Below are 26,917 nucleotides of genomic sequence, written 5' to 3' on the forward strand. Positions count from 1 at the left end.
TATTATGGGGTTGTTCATCTTGTAAATATTTTTAGAAAACGGGGGGAAAAAAAAGGAAAATTGGAATACCAATTAAGGAGGGGAAAACTGACACTATTATCTGTATACATATGGGTGTCAGACAAAATGGAAAACTTTGACTACTTTTCTTTTTTAATAAATACTGTATTTTTAGTATAAATGGACCATAAGAGTAATATGGATTCATATTTAATGAAAAAAAGTGTGAATAGATGCTGGTAACTTTGTAATAGAGAAGTAAATTGAGATAGTTTTACAAATATATTTTTAGGGGGGGAAAAAAAAGGAAAATTGGAATACCAATTAAGGAGGGGAAAACTGACACTATTATATTATTACATATGGGTGTCAGACAAAATGGAAAACTTTGACTACTTTTCTTTTTTAATAAATACTGTATTTTTAGTATAAATGGACCATAAGAGTAATATGGATTCATATTTAATGAAAAAGTGTGCAAATAGATGCTGGTAACTTTGTAATAGAGAAGTAAATTGAGATAGTTTTACAAATATATTTAATGTTAGAACACAAATAACTTAATGCAGTATCACCCCCCCCGATTTATAAGAAATGTCAGTGCTGAAATACCTCCACCTCCGCAATCCTTTCAATAACTTCTTTGATTTTTAGACTAGAATAGACTATTTCAGTTGGAAGGGACCTACAACGATCATCTAGTCCAACTGCCTGACCACTTCAGGGCTGACCAAAAGTTAAAGCACATTATTAAGGGCATGGTCCAAATGTCTCTTAAACACTGACAGGCTTGGGGCATTGACCACCTCTCTAGGAAGCCTGTTCCAGTGCTTGACCACCCTCTCTGTAAAGAAATTCTTCCTAATGTCCAGTCTAAACCACCCCTGGAGCAGCTGTGAACCATTCCCATGCATCCTGTCACTGGATACCAGGGAGAAGAGATCAGCACCTCCCTCTCCACTTCCCCTCCTCAGAAAGCTGTAGAGAACAATGAGTTCGCCCCTCAGCCTCCTTTTCTCCACACTAGACAGACCCAAGGTCCTTAGCTGCTCCTCATAGGACATTCCTTCCAGCCCTTTCACCAGCTTTGTTACTCTCCTCTGGACGCATTCAAGGACCTTCACAGCCTTCTTAAATTGTGGGGCTCAGAACTGCACACAGTACTCCAGGTGAGGCTGCACCATTAATGATTGCCCAATGATCCAATCTATTTAGATCCCTCTGCAAGGCCTCCTGTCTCTCAAGAGAGTCAACAGTACCTCCCAGTTTGGCATCATCAGCAAACTTGCTAATGGTGCATTCAACTCCTGCATCCAGGTCATTGATAAATATATTGAACAGAACTGGCCCTAGACCTGAACCCTGAGGAACACCGCTGGTGACTGGTTGCCAGCCAGATGTAACCTCATCCACTGCAACCCTTTGAGCTCTGGCCTTCAGCCAGTTCTTCACCCAGCACATCGTGAACCCGCTCAGGCCACAGTTGGACAACTTGTCCAGAAGGATGCTGTGAGGGACAGCATCAAAAGCTTTAACTAAAATCCAGAAAAACTACATCCACTGCCTTCCCTTCATCCACTAGGTGGGTGATGTTATCATAGAAAGATATCAAATTAGTTAAACAGGATTCTCCCTTTGTGAACCCATGTCAGCTGTGCCTGATTACATTATTATTTAAATGTTTTTCAATAGTATCCAGTATAATCTTCTCCATAATTTTTCCAGGAACTGAGGTTAGACTAACAGGTCTGTAGTTCCCTGGGACTTCCCTCACGCCTTTTTAGTAGATTAGAATAATATTGGCTAGCTTCCAGTCAGCATGGACCTCCCCAGACTCCCAAGACCTTTGGTAGATTATTGAGAGGGGTAATGTTTCTTTGACATCTGCAAAATCTACTTTCTTAATGTACCATTTTTTGTTCATTTTATCTAAAATTTTTCATTCTTAGGCAGTATGCTACAGCTAAGACCTGTACTATTCTGAAGGAACTGGCTTTGAGAAGGCAGCAGTGTCTGCATAGGATGAGAATGTGGGCTGAGAATAGAGAGATGGAATATATTTTGTCTAATGTGTGTTGGCTACAGAAAGATTGAAAACGATTGCCCTGTACTATTTGTTTTTCCTTGTTTTTGGTCTGTAGACTGCTATTTCTTTCAACTCTTCTAACTCTCAACTAAAAATTCTCTGTCTTAGCGAAAGTTTCAAAACATTTTTCTGGCTTCTCTTACCTCTTGAAAATAGGGCATAAAATATTATTCATTATAATGAAGCCATTTCCATTTTACATTACTTAGGAAATTTTTTTCTGCTGATTTCTTAGCTAAAGATATTGTTCCTTTTTGTCTTACATGATCTGGAAAAGTTTGTGCCTAACAGTACTAACTGATGTAATAGAAAGAAAAACAACTGACCAGCACACTTGCAAAGAACCCAAATATTTATTTATTTTGTTTTACAAAGATAATTAGAAAGAAAAAAATCCACTCACTTGACTGAATCCTTGCCTGCTTTTTCTAATTTAGTTTTACTTTTCTTGTATTTTCTTCAGTGTTCCTAGTATATCCTTTTATCTAGCTCTGTATAAATTTCTCATATAAATGCCTGTGTTTTTATCTTTATGTTGTCTCAGAACTCATCTCAATTAAATTCCTCTGAAACATATTCCATTCATATGATCTTCATAATTGCTTTGTATAAACATATAAATATCATTAAATATGGCATAGCATAGATGGTTTAGTGAGAATAATAATTCACTTTATCATAATTCTCTGACGTAATTTGGGTATGAACAAAGGCAAGTTCCAGGATAGCGGTCTGTCCATTTGAAAGCATCGTGTTCCTAAAATGGTGAATTTATGTTTGTAATGGGTGGATTTAATGTCATCCAATTTAGCCAACTAAGAGCTGGACTTTTAATTTAAGCTAGTTGTCCGTATCATTCCTGTGGTCACTGGTAAGAGGCAGCCTTTCTGCAGCAGGTTATTCATTCCATCTTGAGAGAGGTGTTTAAGATAGGTGGGAGGATATGCTTCTTTTTCCTTGACCGTAGGCAGTGCCTGCATGATGGCCTGATAGTAGATCTTTTGGAAAGCTGAAGGTGTTCAAATCAATGGTAGAGAGAACTCCATTGAAAGTTACTAAATTTTCACTGTGAATCATATTTTAAAAGACTTTTATTTCTGGAGAAGAAAATGTGTTAGGCAAATGTGATTGGCAGCCACAGTAACAGTAGTGTTTAACTCATGAAAAAGAAATGGAGACTTAATTATGTTTTTCCTTTATTTTCAGTTTCAATATGGAACCCAGTTATGATTTTCTACATATTTATGAAGGGGAAGATTCCAACAGTCCTCTAATTGGCAGTTTTCAAGGCTCACAGGCTCCCGAAAGAATAGAGAGCAGTGGTAACAGTCTGTTTCTGGCTTTTCGCAGTGATGCTTCTGTTGGAATGTCAGGATTTGCCATTGACTATAAAGGTACTGTTCTCACCATAATCTGTGGAAACATAAAGGGAAAGAAATGTTATTTAGTATTTATTGAGACTCAGATCTGTTTGCTTCTAGATGTGCTCACACGGAACTGCCAAATACCTCTTTGTATCGATGTAGGTTTTAAAAATTAGTTTTGGTAAATGTGTGGAGGAACACAGAAATCCTTTTTCCTGAAATCTCTTTCACATTACTTACGCACATTTTCATCCTCCAGAAAAAAAAGTAGAGATAGGAGATGCACATCAAAAGTAGCATTTGGAAAAGAGTTGTAGAATAAGGGAATTGTCTTACCCAATTAGAATACATGACTGCTGCTACTTCCTCGCTGATACATACCAATACCTTTTCCTTTCCTCTTTGTTGTTGAATCTACGAATATATTTTGAATAACTACTGCAGGACAATATTTGCATTTTTTGGGGGGTACCTATTAATAGCCAGAGAATGGGTTACGCTGACTGTTTATTAAAGACACACACTCACTTTAAATGCTGGTTTCTTTTCTGGTCACAGGTGCTGTCTCTGGCTTGATTGTCATCTCTGTTGAGATTTATCAAGCTGTTTTTCATCAACAGAGGTGCTGCCTCAGCTTCTTATTCTTGGCAATGGAAGCAAACAACATTAATGTACATGTCAAAAATGAAGGAACAAAAATATCTAAAGAATATAGAAATACCATACCAATGAAAGAGAGGGATGTTAGAAAGAACAATTAATTATTTTTTATATTTAGTCTTCATCTTTCATCCGGTATCATGCATTATTCTCTGTGTTAGCAAGGCTTTTTTTCCCAAAGTAATTGTCATATTGTCATAGATGAAATCTTAGTCTGTTTGTTCCTATCTAAACTTGAAACAAAGTATAAATAAAATGGGAAAACAATTTGTTGCAGGAAATCTTATTGGCCTGCAAGGAAAGAAAATGACAAGTTGAGCAGAAGGAGATAAAGAGATAGAGATGCCCATTGAAAATGTGCATACACATTTTTGCTCTGTGTGTATTTTCTGTTCCCAGCATAGTCTGTGTGCCTCTATGCAACTGGAAGTTAAATGAAATAATAAGAAAATAAAAATATAACATATAAGAGCAGAACAGTATATTTTTAAAAGTTATTATATTCAATGGGTAGTACGTTTGTGCTTAATAATTCAATATTTTTATCAAGTACATTATTTAATATTTTATATAAAATTTACTACTTTACAATTCTGATTATGGACATCCAGTTTTGCTTTCTGATAATATTCTTTGAGTATTTCATTAAAATACATACTTTATTAACATTTAGTAAGGGAAGGAGGCATGCTGTAAACTTTGACTATGAATTTGACTCTGGAATTTTTTAATAAAAAAACCTTTGCCTCCTGTAATGAAATTTATTTATATTAGGTGTGTCCTTCCTTCCTAAAGGGTTCACATATTTAGCAAAATATTATTTATGGAAGAAATATTAGACAATATTTTCATAGGTTTTAAAGGGACTGAGTTGTGTTTAAGCCTTTTATAGGAAGAAGGATTGCATAGTTATCAACAGCCTAGTAATACTAATAGTTTGTTTTCATTTATTTAGTTATAAAGAATGTTCTACGCCTAAATCCTTCCTATTTGAAGATCATCTCAATCATATTCTTGAAACAGTCATTTCTCATATGAATTTTTTCTCCCATCCCTTTTCTTTGTATTTTAACTTGCCAAAGATGATGAATGAAATCCCAGTCTTGTTAAAATCAATGTCTATACTCACATTGACTTAAAGATTTTGTACTTATTGGCTCATGCCAGAAAATAACTGTTGTGCTTATTTTGTTAGTCTTCAAGCTCCAGTTATTATTAGATCTTCTTAAATATGAAGCTTAAAGGAACAATACATGTTTAATGTTTAAATTATTCCATGGTATGGCAGCTAGAAGTTATTGAGTACTGAGCATGATACTTGGTTAAAAAACATAATAGTGTTAGTGGTGAATTCTAGAAATGGTAGTTTTTCTTCTACATTACTAAACTTCATTGGAGTCATTCAGCTTTTGGAGAGTTCTACTAACAAAAGGTAGGAAGAAAATGCTGTTGTTTAGATCCTCTCAGTATAATTTCCTTGGCCAGATAACCAATCTAATACAAACATCCATGTTCTTGTAGTAAGCATACAGAAAAAAGAAAAATATTTTAATAAGCTGCTGAAAAATGTAAACTGACTGGAAAAAAACACTGATAATTGTTCAATTTTATTTTATTATTTTTAATTGAAAGTGTATAGAGATTTACTTACTTTAATTTTAACAGAAAAGCCACGGGAAGCTTGTTTTGATCCTGGAAACATCATGAATGGGACAAGAATTGGAACAGACTTTAAGCTTGGTTCAACTATTACTTACCAGTGTGATTCTGGATATAAGATTATCGATCCTTCAACTATAACATGTGTAATTGGTGCAGATGGAAAGCCAGCATGGAACAGAGCATTGCCATCTTGTAACGGTATGTACTGTTTTCTTACCATTTCCCTTGTCTGCCCAGTGAATTCAGAGTTTCTAAGTCCCTGAGGCTATTTATACTATTTCCACGCATATAGCTTGTATTAAAAAAAAGCAGAAGTTAAAAAATAAAAATTATGATGATATGAGTTTTGGACCATAGTTTAGTCATTAATGTATTGTTTTAACTATTTAAAAATATATTTAAGTTCTGAAATCAACACATATTGTTATGTTCATAATAATGGTTATCATGTAATATGTAAGTTTCCATGGTTTCCCCTTTACATCAATTTTAGTGGAAGGCTTTGTAATCTGTATGAGAATCCATATAAAATAGACTAAATACTAATTATGAAGGCCTATCCATTGTTTCTTTTTATCCTCTTTGTATTGTCTGTTGCCAATTTATTGTTTCTTAGACTGCAAGTAGGGGCAGTCCCTTCAACAAAATGGAGCTGCAATATATGACTGATTGATAATAATAGGGATTTATCTGTGCTTCCACATAGTCTCAAGATGTATTATTTTCAGGTATTACCTTCCTAGTGATAGTAATTTAGAACTGCCTTTTAAAAAGATGTAGTAACTTAGACTATGCATATACTATATGAATTGTGCTCAGAGCAAGGACTGGGGACTGGAAATAGGTTAAGTTGTTAGACTTAAGTTGTTAGACTATGATTTTGGTCCAGACCTTATAGCACTCTTTAAAATTTCTTAGTCACAGTGCAGGAGTAAGCATGGGACAGAGGCTGTTCCCAGTAGGCCACCCACATATGATTCTGAAAGTGAGAGTAGTAATACTAGTACTATTCCAGGTGTTTTCTGTGGCCAGTCATGCTGTTGATCTCAAGGCCAAAGAACAGGTTCTTGTGTTTATTGTCCAGTGCAGCCATAGCCTAAGTCTCTGTCTTTAATCCTAAAGAAAAAGGCACGGGAAGCCAATGCAGTGGGTTGCTGATTATCCATAGTGCTTAATTGCTACTTCTCTCCATGACTTCAGCTATGAAAACACCATTCTACTAGACTTCAGTACAAGTCTCACATTATTTCAGGCACTTTCGATTGTAATCCCTGCCCTGACGCACACACACAAACACACAAAATAAGAATCACAGAATCGTAGAATCATTTAGGTTGGAAAAGACCCTTAAGGTCATCAATTCCAACCATTAACCTAACACTGCCAAGTCCATCACTAAACCATGTCCCTAAGCACCACATCTACACATCTTTTAAACACCTCCAGGGATGGGGACTCAACCACTTCCCTGGGCAGCATCTTCCAATGCTTGATAACCCTTTCAGTGAAGAAATTTTTCCTAATATCCAATCTAAACCTCCCCTGGCACAGAGGCCATTTCCTCTCGTCCTATCACTTGTTAGTTGGGTGAAGAGACTGAGACCCACCTCACTACAACCTCCCTTCAGGTAGTTGTAGAGAGCGGTAAGGTCTCCCTTGAGCCTTCTTTCCTCCAGACTAAACAACCCCAGTTCCCTCAGCCACTCCTCATAAGACTTGTGCTCTAGACCCTTCACCAGCTTCGTTGCCCTTCCTTGGACACACTCCAGCATCTCAATGTCTTTCTTGTAGTGAGGGGTCCAAAACTGAACACGGTATTCAAAGTGTGATCTCACCAGTGCAAATATATGCCTATACATACGCACACACAATATATATATATTTATACACACACACACACACACACACACATGTATATATCGTTTAAACTCATCTTTTCAGAGGTGGGCAGAATATCTACAGAATTATAGATTATGCCAATTTAAGGAAAGGTATGGAGATTGTAGAACCACTGTAAAGAAAACCAGTAATTTACCAATGAAACAGAGAACCCAGAATAATGCAAAAATATTCAATATTTATTTTCAAGCCTTTCAGATTAGAGCAACGGGTCAATAGCTGCATGCGAAACAGATTTGCCCACAAAAAATGAAATTACCCTAGACACATTTTTATTATTTATAATATTATTGTTATACACCTATCATTATTATATATATTTTTGTACACACCTATTATTATTATTATTATTGTTGTTTGTCATTGTTGTTGTTGTTATTATTATTCGTTTGAATCACAGTAAAAGATAAAGTAGCAACTTGTGTAGATTTTAATACCTGCAAGTTTGATCCTGAGAGCACAGACAGGTCTTAATTGCCCTGACCAGCTTCAGCTGGGATCTCCATTTGCAACCCCTGACCAAAGGCCCAGGAGATCTATTTAAACTCAGCCCTGGGCCTTCGCTCCCTGCCTGAATTATGTTATATGTACTTGTTTAAAGTTCTGTTTCTGACCCTGCCTCCTGGGCGGTCCTCAAACCTACACTGTAATTAGCTTATTTCCTGGAAGGACCCCTGTACTTCAGCATCACTGAAGTTGGAAGGGACCTCCAGAGATCACCTACTCCAACATCCTTGCTCAAGAAGGGTCACCTAGAACAGATTGCCCAGAACTGTGTCCAGTCAGGTTTTGAATATCTCAATGGATGGAGACTCCACAACCTTTCTGGGCAACCTGTGCCAATGTTTTACTACCCTCACAGTAGAAAAGTGTTTTCTTGTGGTAGGATTGTACGTCATGTGTTTTAATTCGTGATCATTGCCTCTTGTTCTGTGAGTGGACACTACTAAGAAGAGTCTGGCTCCTGCCTCTTCTTAATTTCCTCCCATCAAGTATTTATACATATTGGTAAGATCCCCTCGAGCCTTCTATTTCTTAGGCTAAATAGTCCCAGGTCTCTCAATGTCAGTTCATGTGAAGGATGCACCAGTCTATTAGTCATCTTCATGGCTCTTCACTGGACTCACTCCACTAAGTCCATGTATTTCTTGAACTGGGGAGCCCAGAACTGGACACAGCACTCCAGATGTAGCCTCACCAGTGCTGAGTAGAGGGGAAGGATCGCCTCCCTTGATGTTTTGGCAAATGATCTTCCTAACACTTAGCTCAAGAAGCTGATGGCCACCTTTGCTGTAAGGGCACATTGCTGGCTCTTGTTGAGCTTGTTGACCACCATCAACCAAAAAAGAGGAATTAGGATGGATGTTTTTGTCTCAGGGGTTGTTGATTTAATAACTTTGTTTTTTTAAAAAATTGTAAAGAAAAATAGCAGGTGTTTTTTCCCTCCATATGGTGAATATTTAGAGCACATGGAACAGCAGGATGAATTGTTTTACTTATAAAGAGTGCAGAATGCAGTTTTTGCTGTGACATTGCAATAGCTTAGCTTTAATACCTTATGAAAGTACCCTTATAGAACAATTATATTTTGTATTATTTAAGAAGCTGTTATAAAACACTGAATAGTGTAGAAAAAGAAAAAGGACCTGTGGTTCTCCTTGCAAACTGATATACTTCTCATCCTATTTTTTTGGCTGTGTCTTTGACACAAAATTAAAATTTAAATTTAAAAAAGAACATTTATTTTCTTAATTTTTTAAAGCAGAATCAACATCCTATTTCCTAAGAAATAATTTGCTATTAAAATAATATCTATTATTATAACACTTTATAAAATATGAAATAAAAAATTAGGGGATATGTTCTTTTGAATCCTCTATTTTTTACACTCAGAAATAAAGGCCTGGAACAGACAGACCGACCTCCTAAAACAATACCTTTATTTTAACAAAATAGACATCAATATCTCATACTGAGTTCATCTTAAGGATCATCTAATAGATAATTTAAAATCTACAATTTTACAGGAGATTATTTTTCAACATAGATAATTTAGTACTTTATTGACAATAACATATGTAATTTTCTTTTGACTTGTTAAAATTGTTCTATAACTATACAACACATGATGAAACAAGGGATAGAGGATAAATTAGTTAGACGTAGCTCTGAGATGTCATTTGATTTTCTGCCTCAATAATTATAATTCTTATTCCAAGGTGACAATTAATGCAGTATTGACATGTTTGTGATATCTATTCTAAATAACACTGGGTGTCTACAGAAGCAAAAATTACTAACTGAAAGATTGGGTATCTTGGCACTGTTAAATCTGAGTAAAACTAAACTGGAATACCTGCTTGTAGAAGTACTTTAAGTCTATTTATCTAGTATGGTTTACTGTATGTTCCATTTTAAAACACACTCTTATGTCTTCGGTTAAGGTGTGGAGGTTTTTAAAGTATCATTTACATGGCTACTACACTTGTGTCTCTAGTATGGAGTAAACCATACTAGATAAATTAATATCTATTTATACTCCTTTGTGGAGTCTTAAATAACTCTTCAATAAAATAGACTTGATTTATGAGAAGGACAAAAATCTCAAATTGTAGGTTATAATGGAACCACAGATTACTGAGGACTGCATGAGCTTTTTGGATCCCTGTAAGTCTCATTTTACCATAGTACTGTAATGATGGCTGTGCCAAAGACCGAAAGGAAGTAGAGTGAAGAATCCTTTTTGTCACAGGGCATGGTTTTGAGTAAAATTGAGACACTAATAATTTAAAGTAAAAGAACAATGATGTGAGTGGAAAGTGTAAACAAAATAAATCATTTTATGTTTAAAAATAGATATGAAATACAGATCCATTATATAAAACATATGTATACATAATTTTAAGGGTAGGAGTTGTATAGGAGGCCAGAACCAAAATACACTCAGGATCACCTTTGTTGTCATGTAAAGCCCTCTTGTAATATACAACTTAACCCAATCAAAACTGAAAGTATCAAACAAAAATGCTCATGATGCAATTTTAACACAATATTCTGAGTTTATATTTCTTTATTTATACTGATAGTTAATTGCCTCTTTTTGAACTTCTTTAAAATATTGGATGAAGGAACATTAGAAATTTTGAAGCATGAAAAATGGAAAAGAACCTAAAATGAGTGCTGTATAATAAATCCTAAGAATCTCTGAAAATGATGCACTTCATTCTTTAAGTCAATTAGCCCAATTAAGTGAATTAATTCAACTTTATTTCTTTGTGGTGTGGTTTTTATTGGTTTTTTTAAGGTAACATTTTACAGTCAGACGTGATGAAAATAAATTTCATATTTATCTAGGTAACAGTTGGCAACTGCCAGTAGGCGTAGCCAGTAGGTCTGAAACACTAATGGAAAGTCTTAGGCATACTGTTTTCATTATTAATTTCACAATCCTTAATGAAGTTATTAAAATACATCCTCTGAAAATGAAGGTTTTGTTCATTAAAACAAACATTATTTATAGTCAAAAAGTCTTAGGCATACTGTTTTCATTATTAATTTCACAATCCTTAATGAAGTTATTAAAATACATCCTCTGAAAATGAAGGTTTTGTTCATTAAAACAAACATTATTTATAGTCAAAACTGAGAGCTCTGTATAGGATATGTTTGACTGCCACAGCACTGCACTGATAAATTTTACAACCTTAACTTACAAGAGAACTTTTCTTGCATCTTTTTTAGCCTAAGCACTCACAGGCTTTCATTACAGAATGGATATACTACAAAGATGTTATCATAAATATTATCAAAGATATTATCAAAAACATATCTAAAAATAAGAAAACACATTTTAGGAGGGAATGTTTTTACAACTCCATAACTTTGGAATTTGTTTTAAATTAAGCATAAGTGATATACTTTCATTCCAGTGAAATGTTCATGACTTGAGAATTTCATCTGGTAATTAGAAGGTAGACTTTGTGGCTTAGTTTCTGGTATCCTCAAAGCAAGAAGAGAAAAAAAATATAAAGATTTTAAATTCATGGCATGAACTGATTCCTTGTGATATTTGAGTTTCACCTCAGCCACATAATCCTATTCAGCCTACTCATAAATTAAACTTCTCATCTTCTATCATTACATTGGAATTTTGAATAATTCATATAAGCAGCTAAGAGAAGACACAGATTTGTAGTATTAATTGCTGCCTGTATAAGGAAGTTAAACTTGTAGAGATATTTCAAGTATGATTTTAAAGCCCAGTTGCTGTCAGGGAGCAGAAAGAGCGGGTCTGCTCCACAAAGGCAGATGAGCCAGGAGCCAAGCATGACCAAAGCACAGACTGTGCCCTCACTCACTGGGCACAGTCCCGCAGCATGTGAGCTGGGTCAGCAGAGCTGGGAGCTGGTAATAGGGTCCTTTGATAGCCCCAGACCAATGAGCTTGTCCACCTGGACCCCAGGTCCTTCTCCTCAGAGCTGCTTTCCAGGCAGTTGTTAAAATGTAATCTGTAAGATTCCCAGAAAGGAGTAACGTTGGTTTACTTTGTTTGTTACAGTAGACAGTAATTGTTTAGATTATGCAATGATCTTTTCCTTGCTTGAAAACGAAAGTAATGTGACTATTCTAGTTTTTTATAATTTTATTTATTTATTTATTTATTTTTAAAATAATTTCATTATTGGTTTCTTGGGTAAAATAGCAGTGTACAACAATTTTTTATTCTTGTAAAATCTATAGTTTTTAGTAGTGTTTGATGAAATCATTTGACCAAAAAAAAAAAGCACTGGATTGCATGTAACTAATGTAATTATTATAAGACTTACATTTTAATGAAGATTTTGATAGGAAACCAAGCCTTTCCATTAGTTCTCAAAAGTTGAGAAGAGTGACAGCAATACTTTTTTTTTCATTGTATAGAGATGTATTTACTCAATATCCAACACAAGGAGATATTTTAACTTAAAAATAGCCACTCCTTATGTTTGCTATTTCTCCAAAAGTATATATCCCTTTCATACACTCCCTGCTTTGGCTTTTCCTGAGAAATCCTTGAGACACAGACTTCCTATGATGTAGTGCTTTAACTTATAATTGGTAAATCCAGCAGTCCCTCAGCATGACACATTTATTGCCCATACATGGAAGGAACATACCATGCATGCTTGTTCATTTTTTTCTCACGATACGGGTGGAACTGTTACTTACATAATGCCTGACTAGTCTTGAAGGTTGGGGATCCACTGTCCTTAAATACCCCTTCTAACTTCTGTAGCTGTAAAGAGTTTCTCTTACTCTTTCTGTTCTATTTTGTATACATATGAATCTAAAGATTTTTTTTTATACGTGTAAGCTATATGCTCTTTTGATAATCATCTAGGAAGTTATGAAAAATAAGGCAATTCAAGCAAACATTCACAAAACAGAATCCATGGCATTCTGTGCAGGTTACTGTTAGCATATCTATGTATTCCTTTGAGATCCAAGACAACTGTGTTGTGCCGTTTAATTATGCAGTACCATATTTATTTTCTGAGGTTTTTTTTTACATAGATACATAGATAGCTAGATATAGACATATATTCAAAAAAACCCCTACCTAAATTCTGTTTACAGTTTCTTTTAACTAAATAATTTATAATTACAGTCCCATATGAATACTTGTAGTCAAGTAATGTCATTATAGGAAAACCAAACAAAAGCAAAACCACTGAACTGTCACTTTATAATCTTTAGATTTTCATTTTCAGACTGAACTAATACAGACAACTGTAATTAATGATGTAACACGTTTCTTTCTGTTTTGTTTCCAGCACCATGTGGAGGGCAGTATACTGGATCAGAGGGAAGTGGTTTTACACCAAGTTATCCTCATAATTACACTGCTGGACAGACTTGCCATTATTCAATAACTGTACCTAAAGAATTTGGTAAGAATTTCTGCTACTGATTTGTCAATCATTAATCATTGTTCTACTGTTCAAATGTCCTTCATGTGTAATAGTGACCTTAGATTTTCAATATATTGTAAATTGCTTATCAAAAATAAATGTGTTCTTGACACAGAAATTGATTCTAGGGTTTTGACCTTTTACTTCTCCCTAGAGTAATTAATAGACTTCAGCAAAGCCATCTGTGTCTGCTATCCAAGCATAACCTGAATACTTTCATTGATTACACCATTCATCATCATAGGATAATCATTCATTCCAGCTTCCTGCAAAGTAAAATCAGGTGTCAAAAAACAAGCGTCAAGTGTTCTCTTATGTTTTAACTTTTTGTTTTTCATGTTTTAACAAGGACAAGATGAGTCAGATCACATTTAACAAGTACAGTGGAGGAAAGAAAGCAATTTTACATAAAAGTGACAGAAAAGTTTGTGAAAAATCACAAGACTGGTTCTTTCAGTCTGTCAAAATACTTGGACAAAATTTCTAAAACTTGTGCAATTGTATGCAGGGCATGGTTTTCTGCAAAGCAGGCTTCAAGTCCAGACAAATAGCAATAAGATCCATTTTGCTACTTACTTACAAAAAGACTAAATGCACAGCAACTTATTGTCTTTGGTACTTTCTATATGCAACGAAACCTGTAAGGACTCAGCAGTTTTTTCACCGAGGAATTTAGAAAGCTGCTAACAGAAGCAGCCAGAGATTTACAGGTTGAGAGCTTGGGAAAAGTTTATTACACCTGCTAATAATAATTCATAATGTCACTGTAGTACTGAACTCTTGATTACTAGTCTTTTTTATTATTATTATTATTTGAGACAAGCTCGATGTTTTTGGTCACAATTTTTGTTCACAGCTCTGTAGTAAGAAAATTATTAATTTCATTTTCATCATGTTTTAGAAAGTTTGTTCTTACCTTTCAGAAACATTTTTTTAGAAAAAAAGAAGAAATACTTTTGCACAGTAGATACTTGCAACAACTATGGTTAAATAATTATCAAATAAAATATATTTTAATTAGTTATTGTCCTATTTCAAAAAACAATATATATCATATAAAAGTTATTCATCAATGTTTTAGGGATGGGAGTAACACAAATCCTTAAGATTTGTACTACAGGAAAGTGTAAAAGTACTCTGTATTCTTTATTATAGTTTTGACTTTTCTACAAGAGAAAGTGAGCTTTGATAGGATGTAATTCTTCTTTTTCCTGCTAGAATTGTATAGAATGCAAGAAAATAACCAGTAGAACAAGAAAGTGGCTGGAACATATCGAAAGGATCCGTCAAATCATTCAGAGTGATTAGATCCCCAAGACAGTAGTTACTGTGAAATGCTATTGGAGCTTTATAAACAGATGCATTTATCCAATTAGAGGCTTTATTACACAATAATTTTCACTAGAATTCCTGATCAAGAACATGCAAAATATCTCTAGGCCCATATCAGTAGTCATAAAGTTCATTAATTACATTGGTTTTAATATTTTGGTGTTTAATTAGTATATTAAATAATTGGATATTATCACAATTTAGAAGTTTTTAATAAATAATGCTCAAAATTTCATATTTTACTATATGCTATTTAAAAATTATGCAACCCTTTCACCAGCCATCTAAACAAATGAACATTTTTATTCTTATTTGTTAGAAAGAGAAACTAACACAAGTAGAATCTATAGCTAACATTCAAAATGCTTGGCAAGTACCTGACAAAACTATTTCTCTATACTGGATCTCATGATGGTCCTTACTTAAAGAGGGCCTGACAGAAAAGTTACTTGAATGTACTGGCCATAGACACAACTTTAAAACAATCCTTTTTCATTTGTGATATTTCTTTTAAAAAGATATATTTTTAGCAGTTCTAATAGGTTTAAGGATTGAAGAAAATTGCAATAACTTTACCTCTAGTTGATAATTGCTTGCACAAAGGGTGGCCTTGCAGCAATGAAGACTAACTGCACGCTGGGCTGCACTAACAAGGATGTGGCCTGCAAGTTGAGAGTAGGTACTATTTCCCTCTTTGTAGCCTTCATGAAGTAGCATCTGGAAACTATGTCTATAGTTTTGTGCTTCCAAATTGCAAGGCACAGATTGATAAAATACGAGTCCAACAGAGAGCCAGCAAGATGATTAGGAGGCTGAAGCACAGTCCAAGGAAAAGTTGAAGGAAGTTCAGCCTGGAGAAGTGAAGGAGAACTCTTCCTTCCAGAAATATGCAGTGAAAGAATAAGTGCCAGTAGTCACAAGTTGTAGCACTGTAAATTCCAACTGGATATAAGGAAAACATTTTTCACCGTGACAGCAATTAAGTACAGGTAGCTCGAAGAAGAATTTTCAAAATTTGCTCAGAAAAAGACGTAAGCAACGTAATTGAACTTCGAAGTTAGTCGTGCTTTTAAAAATCAGGAGGTTGGACTATGCAATTTGTTTAAAAAAAAAAAGTTTAAAAAATTGAGAACTTTACAAGAAGCTGGAAAATACAATCTGTACAGAAATTGTGCTGCATTGAAGACCCATGGCTTGTATACAGAATCTGCAATAGGTATAATTTTAAAACAGATTCCTCCCTTGTCAATAAAATGGGTGGCTGGAGTAACAAAGTAATATTTTTATTGACTTGATTTTACTGGTTTATTATTTCATGTTTCTATTGCTATCTGATATTTGAATTCAGTGAACCATTTTATATTTACTAGTGAGATGTGTCATATAATTAAATGATTTACTTGTTTATATACTTTAAATTACTTACAGCTGAAGTAAAATTAAGAGTAGCAATAAGTTAAAACCAGTTACACATTGATATTTTTAATATTTGATCAGTTTTTATATTCTTTCTGATAAAATAAGTACTAATACAAGGTTACAAAAATAGCCAAATCTATAAGTTTAAAATATCTTCCTCAGATTAAAGCTGGATAAGCAACTAATCATGTGTGACAATAGATGCTCCCTAACAGTAGCTAAGGTTGGTAATGAAATTTTGGTAAAAAACTTTCCTTTTTAGATACTCCATTTTATTATTCTCATAGGTACCTATGCAATAAGGAACAAGACTTTTTTGACTGGAGACCACAGTTTTGGAGAAAGAGTATTTAATTATCTTTTTTTTTCTAAATTAAAAATAAGGAAATAATGAAAAGCACATCAGATTCTTATTACTTATGTTTAATGCACCTGTTTTATCATGGTATAAAATAAATTAACTTGGAAAGGATTCATACAGGAATCCACTGGTAACTAAGACAAGCAAAAATATCCTATTAATTATTTTTTTTAAGACTAACTTCTTGTTTTATCTTCTCTCTTTTTATTTTTTTTCCCTCTCTCTCTTGTTCTTTCTTTTTTTTTTTTTAAATGTAGTTGTGTTTGGACAATTGGCCTATTTTCAGACAGCTTTGAATGATGTGGCAGAATTATTTGATGGAGAAAACTCTCAGGCTAGACTTCTTAGTTCACTGTCTGGATCTCACTCAGGTAAGTAATAAGGAAAAGAAGTATACATTTCTTACACAGCTCAGTATGGAAAAAATAGATCAGAAGACTTTAATGAATTTCATTTGGAAATATAGGACAATTTGCCTATTTTCAGACAGCTTTGAATGATGTGGCAGAATTATTTGATGGAGAAAACTCTCAGGCTAGACTTCTTAGTTCACTGTCTGGATCTCACTCAGGTAAGTAATAAGGAAAAGAAGTATACATTTCTTACACAGCTCAGTATGGAAAAAATAGATCAGAAGACTTTAATGAATTTCATTTGGAAATATAATAATAAAGTCATTGGAACAGGATGCCAAAGGAAATGGAAGACCCTTCTAAATCTTTGAATCAAGACATTCTTCTGGAACATGTGGTTTAGGCAAGAACTGATCACTGGCATGACTGCAAAAATAATTGAATGAAATTCTCAGATCTTTATGTAAGAGGATAGATTGGATAGTATAATTATCTTCTCTGCCCCTAAACTCTGTGAATTACACATCTACATTTTCTGAATGTCTAATTTAAACACAAATTACTTGTATTCACAAAATGCAATTATCTGTATGCAAACATGCACTTAGACTAAAAGCAGGCCAGCTGTTGCATTCAGGTAACTATAGCAAAATGTTGACCCTGTGAAATCATAATTAAACTTATATGGATTTCAGCATGGCCAGAATTTCCAATGTATGCATATATAATGACTATGTTAATCTCAAGTAGATAATTTACAAATATATTTCTGCAGCTATGAATGTGTTTTGTCATACACTCCTAGTATTTAGGAGAGTTTATATGTGAGTTTAAGATTTTTGCAATCCAGGGCTTTTTATGGCTTCTCGGGTTTCACTTTGAATTATTGGAGAAATACTTGATATTAAAAAAATGTAACATATCTATTTGATTTATAGAGAATATTTTATTATTTGAAAAACTCAACTCATCATTTTTCTCTGGTGAATCCTAGCTATTTGTGTCATAATAAGAATTCACAAATTAATTTTAAAATTTGTTTAATTACTGGCAAGAGTTCAGCAACAAAACAAAATATTTGCTTTTTAATGTTTAAATTTAAAAGACAATTCATCTAAGCACCCAATTTTACTGCATCAAACGTATAAAAAACTTGAAACTAACATCTGTTTTCATAGCAGACATTTGAAAATAATTGAAGGGAATTTAAACTTGTGATTTTTACTTATTACTTGTGATATATCTGATTTACATTGGTTTAGGATAGGATACTGTTATATGGAATCGCTAGTTACAATAATATCAAACTAATCTAAGCAAAAGAATTATAAATCCTATTTATCCTGTTATCTAAGATATTTTAAATTAGTTCATTATGATTCATTTCAGTAGAATTTCCTAAAATATGGGTTGAAATAATCCAATAAGAATAAAAAAAGTTGTCTTATGGAGTGGCATCCTTGCAGTTCATTACTGAACTTTTATCATGACTGCAGACAGATATCTCAGGAAAGGAGATAAAGTATATTAAACGTCTTTATTAATCCACAAGTCAATATATAAAATTTGAAATGCTATTAGAAAGTTAATAATGTAATATAGTTCATGTGTGACCATATATTTTATTGAAGCAACTACATAAAACGACTCATGGATCTGTTCTTTCTCATTTCAATTTTAGTTTTGAAATGGTAAACATCACACGAAGATCCCCTGTGGCATTTTTCAAATACTTTTAATTGTTTAATGTGTTTTGCAAGACAAGGTAAAGCTGTCAGTCACAGAAAAATGTTAACCAAAAATTTTGGCCCCTAATTAAGTTTATGTTGTTGAATCATGAAGTCTTTTTATTCTGACAAGTTTTCAAACCTCCAATGGCAAATTTAATTTTATACAGTTATTTACATTTTCTTTAACTGTAGAGGAAAACATAAAACTATGTATTTTAACAGTATATTTGATTACATACTGAAGATTTGTAACTGTTGTTTCTGTTTTGCATATTCAATTTATTTTCTGTTTTCATTTGTAGGAGAGACATTGCCTTTGGCTACATCTAATCAAATTCTTCTGCGATTCAGTGCTAAGAGTGGGGCATCAGCCAGGGGGTTCCATTTTGTTTACCAAGGTAAACATGTCTGCTTTTGGTGGAAGACACTGGTGTCAGTCTCACACAGTGTATTATTTTGAATCCTTCTTAGGTCTTAAAGTATTTCTTTAAATAAGGGTGTAGTCTTAACCTTTTTCCAGCCATCGTGGACTTCTGATGGTAGACTGACTTCATAATGGTAGTTGTCTCTGGTGAATCCTATCTGGCCCCATGGACTTGAATATGTCCAGCCTCTCTTAGTAGCCTGTAATCTGTTGCTCCCTTACTGCTGAGTATTCATGTCCTCCTCGGACTGTAGAAGTACATGGTGAGGACTGTGAAAGCAAGGCAAAAAAGGCATTTAATACTTTAATATTTTCTGCATCATTTGTCATTAGGTTGTCCACATCCCACACAGCCCCAATGCATCATCATACACACATATATTTTGAAATTCCCTTTGTAATTAGCATACCTGTAGACTCTTTTTCCCTAATGTTCATTGCTAGTTTTCACTCCAGCTGGACTTGGACTTTCCTGATTTTTGTTTCTAAGTAGTTGAGCAATGCTGTCATACTCCTGATTTATTACCTGTCCTTGCTTCCACTTATGGTATGTTCCCTTTTTGTGTTTAAATTGTTTGAAAAGCTCCTGGTCTAGCCCTGCAGGCTTTCTGCCCAAATTCCCAGTCTTCCCTCACAATGGGATAATTTGTTCCAAGGCTCTCAAATCTCTCTAAAAAAAAATTCACCAGTATCCTTCCCCTTCATGCCTGTTCCTTAGGAAAGTCTATGTACCAACTTCATGAATATACCAAAGTCTGCTCACCTTAATTCCAACCTTCTGCTGGTTCCTAAACTTCATCATCTTGCGGTCGTTGCAGCCCAAGCTGGCATCTATATCCACATGCACAAACAGCTCTTCTCTGTAAGCAGCTGGCCAGGTTGTAGCTACTTAATTTAGTTATCTGATAGAAATATCTATTAAATCTAGCCAGTGTTTTGTTTGACTAAAATGAGTAGGGACAAGACCATAGAACTTGCTTTCTACTATATTTCTATTGTATTCAGTTTTAAGCAAAAGGAGATATACATCTTTATTTTGTATTGAGTTGGATGTAAGTTGCTAGACTGCTACGAACCAGAGGAGGCACATATTTGATCTCTGTTAAAAGCCAGATTTCCCTGAGATGAAAGTGAAAACATGCCATTGGGTAGCATTTGAAATGGGCACTGGAAATCCACCCAGAATTGATAGCTGCATTTTGTAATTCAATAAATCAGTAAAAATAAAATCAGTAGATTTGTTACACAATATCAACATTCCAACAATTTCTGATTTATATTCAGACATTATAATGACACAGAAAATAGATCTTGTGGTTCTGGTGAAGAAATATCCAGTTACCTGAAACAGTTGTTAAAAACAAAATGAAAAATTTTATACTTTTATACTTAATTGTATACTTAACATTTATTTTATATGTAATTTTTGTCCCATTCAATTACAGTTACAATATGAAATTGTGATCATTTTCTAACAAAAACAATAGAAAAATATATTTTGGTATTTGTTCTATACTGACAGTTACTCACTTAACAAGTGAGTACAACATGAGTTGTTATGACAATCTTTGTTACATTCACCTAAAGTCTTTATCTATAGAAGTACTGTTCATTTCAGCTTTCTCAAGACATAAAGAAAAAGAAAAGAAAATTAAAGAAAATATTTTCAAGTACTTATGAAAATCTCAATTCTGGGTATGTATAGGCAGCATAATGTTGTTGAAACTAAATAGCTGTGCTTCAACATGTTTTTACCACCTACAGTTTCAGAGTTAGTTTGACTGAAGTTAGCTTGGATTCTGCATCACACACTGTTCCTCAGTGTAATACTATAAAGAGAAGGTAAAAGTGCCAAAGACACTTTCAAACTTACCTCATGGATATCAGATCAGCTCAAGGTTTTGGAGAGTTTACTTAGTTGTATTAGTATTGATCAGTACTCCCAGCTGATGTTTCAAGAGTTTTTGTTCAGGCTGCCAAGAAATTCTATCTTCTTGGAGCGCTTGGAGGGAAAATTGGTATGGCAGAGACCGTGAGGCAGTTTCAGTATTGAAGGGTTGGTGGCAGATGTAAGACTTGCAGGTCTCTTCCTGACACAACTGAATTTGAGGAGGTATTATGTGCATGTCTGCACACTGCAGTTGAAATGCAAGAATGAGACAGCATGCCCAAGTCTGTTAGCATGCTGCTAGGCAGCTTAGTACACTAAGCTGATCTGTCTGGTGACACCTGGAGCAGTGCTTACAGGTCCATTGCCTGTACAACCAACAAATGCAGTCCCAAAGGGGCTTCTGGGCAGTTCACTAGGTGTGTTGCATACACACCCAATAAGCTTAATGAGACAGTCATTGAACACTGTGGTTTATTATATACTAGCTTTTCAGCTTTACTAAATTGAAGTATACAAGTTGTTTTGGATAGTTTTAAATAATATCATCAAGATTCATTTTAAAAAAAAAAAAATTTTTTTTTTTTTTTACATTGGAGCACAGTCATGGTTTGACACAGCAAGTTAGTGGAAAGAACTGTCTCACCTCAAGAATATTTCCATAGTTGTAAGGAGCTTGTTGGGACTGTTCAAACTCCTTCTGGATGGGGTTTTTAAGCCTTCTTACTTCTGTGTTTATAGAAAGGTATCACCATAACTGCACACTCTACTTGGGATATAGCTCAAGATATCAGTACCTGCCCTTTTTACACATCAAAAGCATCACTTGCATTTAAATTTACCATGCACAATTAATCAGAAAAGAGGGGGAATATAAACTTCTGGAATTAGAAAACAGCTTTCAGCATTTGAGTTCTTATCAGCCATTTACATATGAATGACACTTTTCTGTCTTATTCTATTTGGTTTTCACATGCCTAAAGTGTTTAGTTATTTTTTGCTGCTTTTAAAGAATTCATAGTGATACAAAGCCTCAATTCTATTAGCTGTATGTGTGAATACATGCGCGCACACACACACACACACATATAATGCTGTTGAACAGTAAGTTTCCAGGTAAGCACAATGATATGCCTCATTTCAGTCATTTATTTGGACTACACTTATTTTTTAGCAATGTAAGAAATAGATTTTAACAAATGAGAAGTGTTCTCTGCAGCAGCAGGAAATGAGTCACTTTATTTGTCTCAGGAGAATCATGAAGCTATTTGAATATCCAGGGTTTTTAATATATTTTAAAATGTATCTTAAGAGCTTTATTTAATACACACATGTATGTATACATATATTGGTTAATGAGTTAGTGGTATTTAATAAGTTCTATCATTTTGAGATTTTTCTCTCTTCTTTTGAAGCGTGTGATCATATTTCCAATGATCGCCTGCTTGCTAGCCTTTTAAATACTCCAGAGAATAACATCCACTCTCACACTGAACACAGTAATCTGGTCTGCAAAGTCAATCATTTTATTTCTCGCCCTCTATTCCAGGGTGACCTTCTTCCTTGTTCACTTTTTCACTGGGCTGATTTCAATTTTGTTTCATAGCAGTATGAAACATTTACTAAAAGATGGAGGATAATTACTATAGAAAATGGAATGTCTCTGTGATACAGCTTGAAAAGTCTAGGTTGCCAACACTATGGTCAAAAGCTAGAAGGAAGGTTAGAGGGGAAAAGAAGTTATTGCTTGCATTATTTCACATTCTGGTTTGAGCAAGCAACAGATAAGGATTGTAGCTTTTGATTCAGATTTAATGGCTTTTGCAATGCCACTTTCTCAAAAAATTCTTTTTAGCTGCATATGTCATCTGTGCTTTCATTTCTTTTTCTCAGATGACCACATTTCCTTGTATTTCATGTAACAGGTAAAGGGTATCTGTAATATCAGACTGAATGAATATCCAGTCTTTCAGAATGTTAGGGTCAGGTATGTTGAAATATGCTAGGAACAATCACATTTAAGAAGACTGGGAATTATACTTTTTTCAGGTTTATCTTGTGTTTGTTGTCCTGTTATGACATCACCTAAGAAACAATAGCATATATTTTTATATAGCTGAGGCTGCAGCAGTACAGAGTTCTTTCCCTAAAAAGCAAAGTAATAACCTTTCTACTACCCAAAAATTTATGGGTTTTTAATGCTTGTCTTCCTTTACTCGCTCTACTATACAAATACATGAATTAGTTTATGAGGTCAAATGAAATTTTAAAGAGGACTATTAGGAAAGTTAGCATACTAGGATGAGGAAGGACTGTGGAAGAAAGGCAAAGAGGAACAAGAATAAGAGAGGAATGTGACTTTAACAATTAAGTTGATCTAATCTGTGACAAAAATGAAATACATAGCCACACACTTACTGCTGAGTGTAATTAGAGATCAGAACTAAGGCTGTTAGTATTATTTTCCATACGTGTTACCATGACACATTGTGTCCTGGTTTACAACACATCTTATAGATGTTTGAAACTGTACTGCATTTTGCAATAGATTATTTAAATCTCAATTCCATTTGAAGCAGTATGGGAGTACCTCACTTTATTGTTATGTCTGGCTTGCATTACATTTATTCTTGAGGTAGTTCTTCTTAAAACAGGAAAAAAAAAAGCATTAGAAAAATGGTGCTTCATAATGAATGGCATGGTTTATTTGTGCATCTTTAGCATTTCTTATCTCACTGAAACCATTAATAGAGTATTAGTAAAACCTGTGAAAAACTGAGCAAAATGTCAATTTTAACATGGCATTGAGTGTTTCCTGTTGACAACAGAATAATCTGACACAACTCTAGCCATGGATGTTTGTCGCTGCCATGGCTGTTTTACTTACCAGCTGCTCTCAGTAAAATGACATCTTTCAGTCTGAAAAGGAAGGAAGGACATAGCAGTACTTCTGCTACATGAACTAATTTAAGAGTGTTAGTAAACTGTCCCTACATTTGCTATAATGGCAGAGGTAGCCTGCTCACAGGAAAATAACTTTCCTAAGACAATATTATAATGAAACCAGATGATTTGACATCCTTTGTTGAGAGGTGCTGAAAATGCTAGTTACACAAAAAAAGTTCGGATTACAAATGCATGTATGCAAATTGCCAGCTGTGATTACTAACAATTATAAGATATTCTTTAATCTGATTCTTAAAAAGGGTCCTTTACCTTTGCACAGCTGTTGTAGGAATTCTCCAGATGTGGACTCCAGGTCAGTGTTAGAGAATCTGAGCAAGGATTTTCTTCTGAAACTTCCTCCCTTTTGAGGAAGTGGGTGAAAAAATAAATAGAGAAAGGTAGTATTCCCATAGAAGTCTGGGCAAGAGTTTCTTCTACACGGTGAATGAAAAATACTCCAGGAGTGATGCTGAAATTTTCAGTCAGGTCATATAGCCTTTTAGGAAGACAGGTAAGGTTTAGACACATGTAAAGCCAAAAGTTTAACTAGCAGGGGGCTGTAGTGGTGACCTGTGTGGGAGGAGGTCATGAGCTACCATGTGCCACTCACAAAGAGCTTCCTCTGAAGCTGGTATAAAGAATCTCTTACATGCCAAATCTTCCACCAGTCAGAGGAGCATGTAGTGCCTCTGCTCAAAGATATTTAAGAAAGTGACAACTGCTTTGGGGCAGAGATGCTTTTGGGGATGTGCTGCTGAGATGCTGCTGGAGGGACTGTTGGGGACACACACTTGGAAAGAGGCCCTCCGTGCCAAAGAACCAGCACTTCTAAGGGGACTGTGGCCTGTGGGTAACCCATATTGGAGTGAGAACACCTCGGAGGGGTTGGCGGCCTGTGAAAGACCTATTCTGCAGTAAGGGGACATCTCTGAGCAACTGCAGCCCATGGGTGACCCACTCTGTAGCACAAACACTAAGAAACAGAGTGACATGAGAACTTGAAGAAGCAAAAAGCAGGAGAGAAAATGAGTAAAATACTAAGTACAGCAGAGGAAAACCAAGAAGCAAAAAGAGAGCACATGACCTCAACCTCCTGTGCTGCCTCTCACCTCGCTGGTGGAACTAAGATGGACACAAGGAAGTTGAGACAAGGAAGGGGGAGGATAGATGTTTGGCTGAAGTTGAGCCTGGGGAGAGGGAAGGAAAGCTGTTTATTTAAGTGGTTGTTTGATTGTTTGTGTCCTCTTTGTTCTTAACTCCTGAATCAGTGATCAGAGGTTTGTGTTATTTGGTAGTAAATTAAATTAAGCATAATAAGGTATAAATTCCCTGAGTCAAAACTGGTTTGTCCACAGCAATGTATTGAACCTTTTGCTATCACATGATTGTGAATGATTTATCTCATGACCAAAACTCCCATTTGAGGAAGTAGTCTTGACCAAGGGATGGATTAATGCCTAATCATGTGGCAGAAGCTGTAGCTCCAGGCAGAGGACAGTCATGTGGCTGGATGTGTGAGCAGCCATTATCACCTAGTCAGTTGTAAAGTCATTATACAATAAAAAAAAGAAGATTTGAATAAAATAGTGCTTGTACAGTAGACCATTTGATAGGGGAAAGGCTGTTAGTCCCAATAAAAGAGAACAAAAAAGAGCAGGCTGAGTCAGTTGAATTGACCTGGCAGACTGCATCTGGTCTGCAGATTACAATCAGGAAGAACCGTGACTGTGTGAAAACCCTGAACTATGGTTTCTTCATTATCCTTCCACAAGAGCAGAATGATTTTGTGCCATGGTTAGAACTGTATGCATGAACAAGTTTCACAGAGCAGCGGTGTGATACTGAGGTCCTATTGAAAACTTAGTCAGAAAATCCCATTTATTTGAACAAAGGCAGGTACATTAAATTTACTGAAAGGGAAGTGGTTTGTTTATATTGAGTAAAGTATTTAACCATTTAAAAAACTTGAAAAATGTATTTGCTTTTGTTTTGTCGTATTGTGTAGTTACCATTCCAGGAGTACGTTAGTTTACCTCTGACCATTTCTTTCAATCTTGGATGCATTTTATAACTTTCTTAAGCCTTCAAGACTAAAATTTTTTGCAGCCATCTAACCTGCTGATTTAGAAGAAAATATGTGTTACTGTATCTGTATGACCTTGTCTGACAAATCAACCCACTGCATATTAATAAAAAGAGCACGTATTTTACTGTTATTGCTAGCACCAATTATTTCTAAACCTTCTTTGAAAAAGATTTTCTCTACATTCAATAATACTTGCATAAACTTAATTGTTATTCTCAGTAGCAATACAGAAAACTGGTAGAACATAATGTTAATGTAATCATAAATGAGAACTTCCAATGTTCTGCTAAAATGTGTTGCATATTTCATGCTAGATTTAAGATAGGATTGATTTCAATTAGTGTTCTGTACCCAACTTGTCAACAAACGTTAACTTCAAGAGCACTTACCAGTACTTAAAACTACTGCTCTTAAGTAGTTATGATTCTGAATAGAGCAAATGACAGCATAAGAAATAAGAAAAGCATAAAGCTATCAATATGAAAATAAGTATATATAGGCTCCACACACCTTGTCTTTTACTTAGTGACCAAGGTAGATGAACAAGTGGGGGGGGCAGGGGTGTGTATGTCTGTGTGTACATGTGTGCACATGAATAGATGGGAATATTGCTCTTCACTGTTACAGACAAGCAAATAAAATTAAATATAAGAATGTAAAATAAAATTAAATATAACCGTGATTCTGTTTCCACTATTCTTAAAATAGGTTAGTAAGCCAGAAACATCATGTTTGAAAATCTGCCCGGAATAAAGT

The 26,917-nt window shown here is 34.7% G+C and overlaps 1 protein-coding gene across 1 annotated transcript in view; it reads left to right on the forward strand.

The window, feature by feature from the left end:
* Nucleotides 1–26,917, forward strand: part of CSMD1 (CUB and Sushi multiple domains 1) — a 1,345,565-nt gene that overhangs the window by 1,113,682 nt on the left and 204,966 nt on the right. The window contains 5 exon segments of the mRNA XM_019474454.1: nt 3,293–3,480; nt 5,776–5,970; nt 13,485–13,601; nt 16,992–17,105; nt 19,120–19,215. Coding sequence (XP_019329999.1) covers nt 3,293–3,480; nt 5,776–5,970; nt 13,485–13,601; nt 16,992–17,105; nt 19,120–19,215 — 710 coding nt within the window.

This window comes from Aptenodytes forsteri, unplaced genomic scaffold, assembly GCF_000699145.1.
Source record: "Aptenodytes forsteri isolate BGI_AS27 unplaced genomic scaffold, ASM69914v1 Scaffold100, whole genome shotgun sequence".
NCBI lineage: Eukaryota > Metazoa > Chordata > Aves > Sphenisciformes > Spheniscidae > Aptenodytes > Aptenodytes forsteri.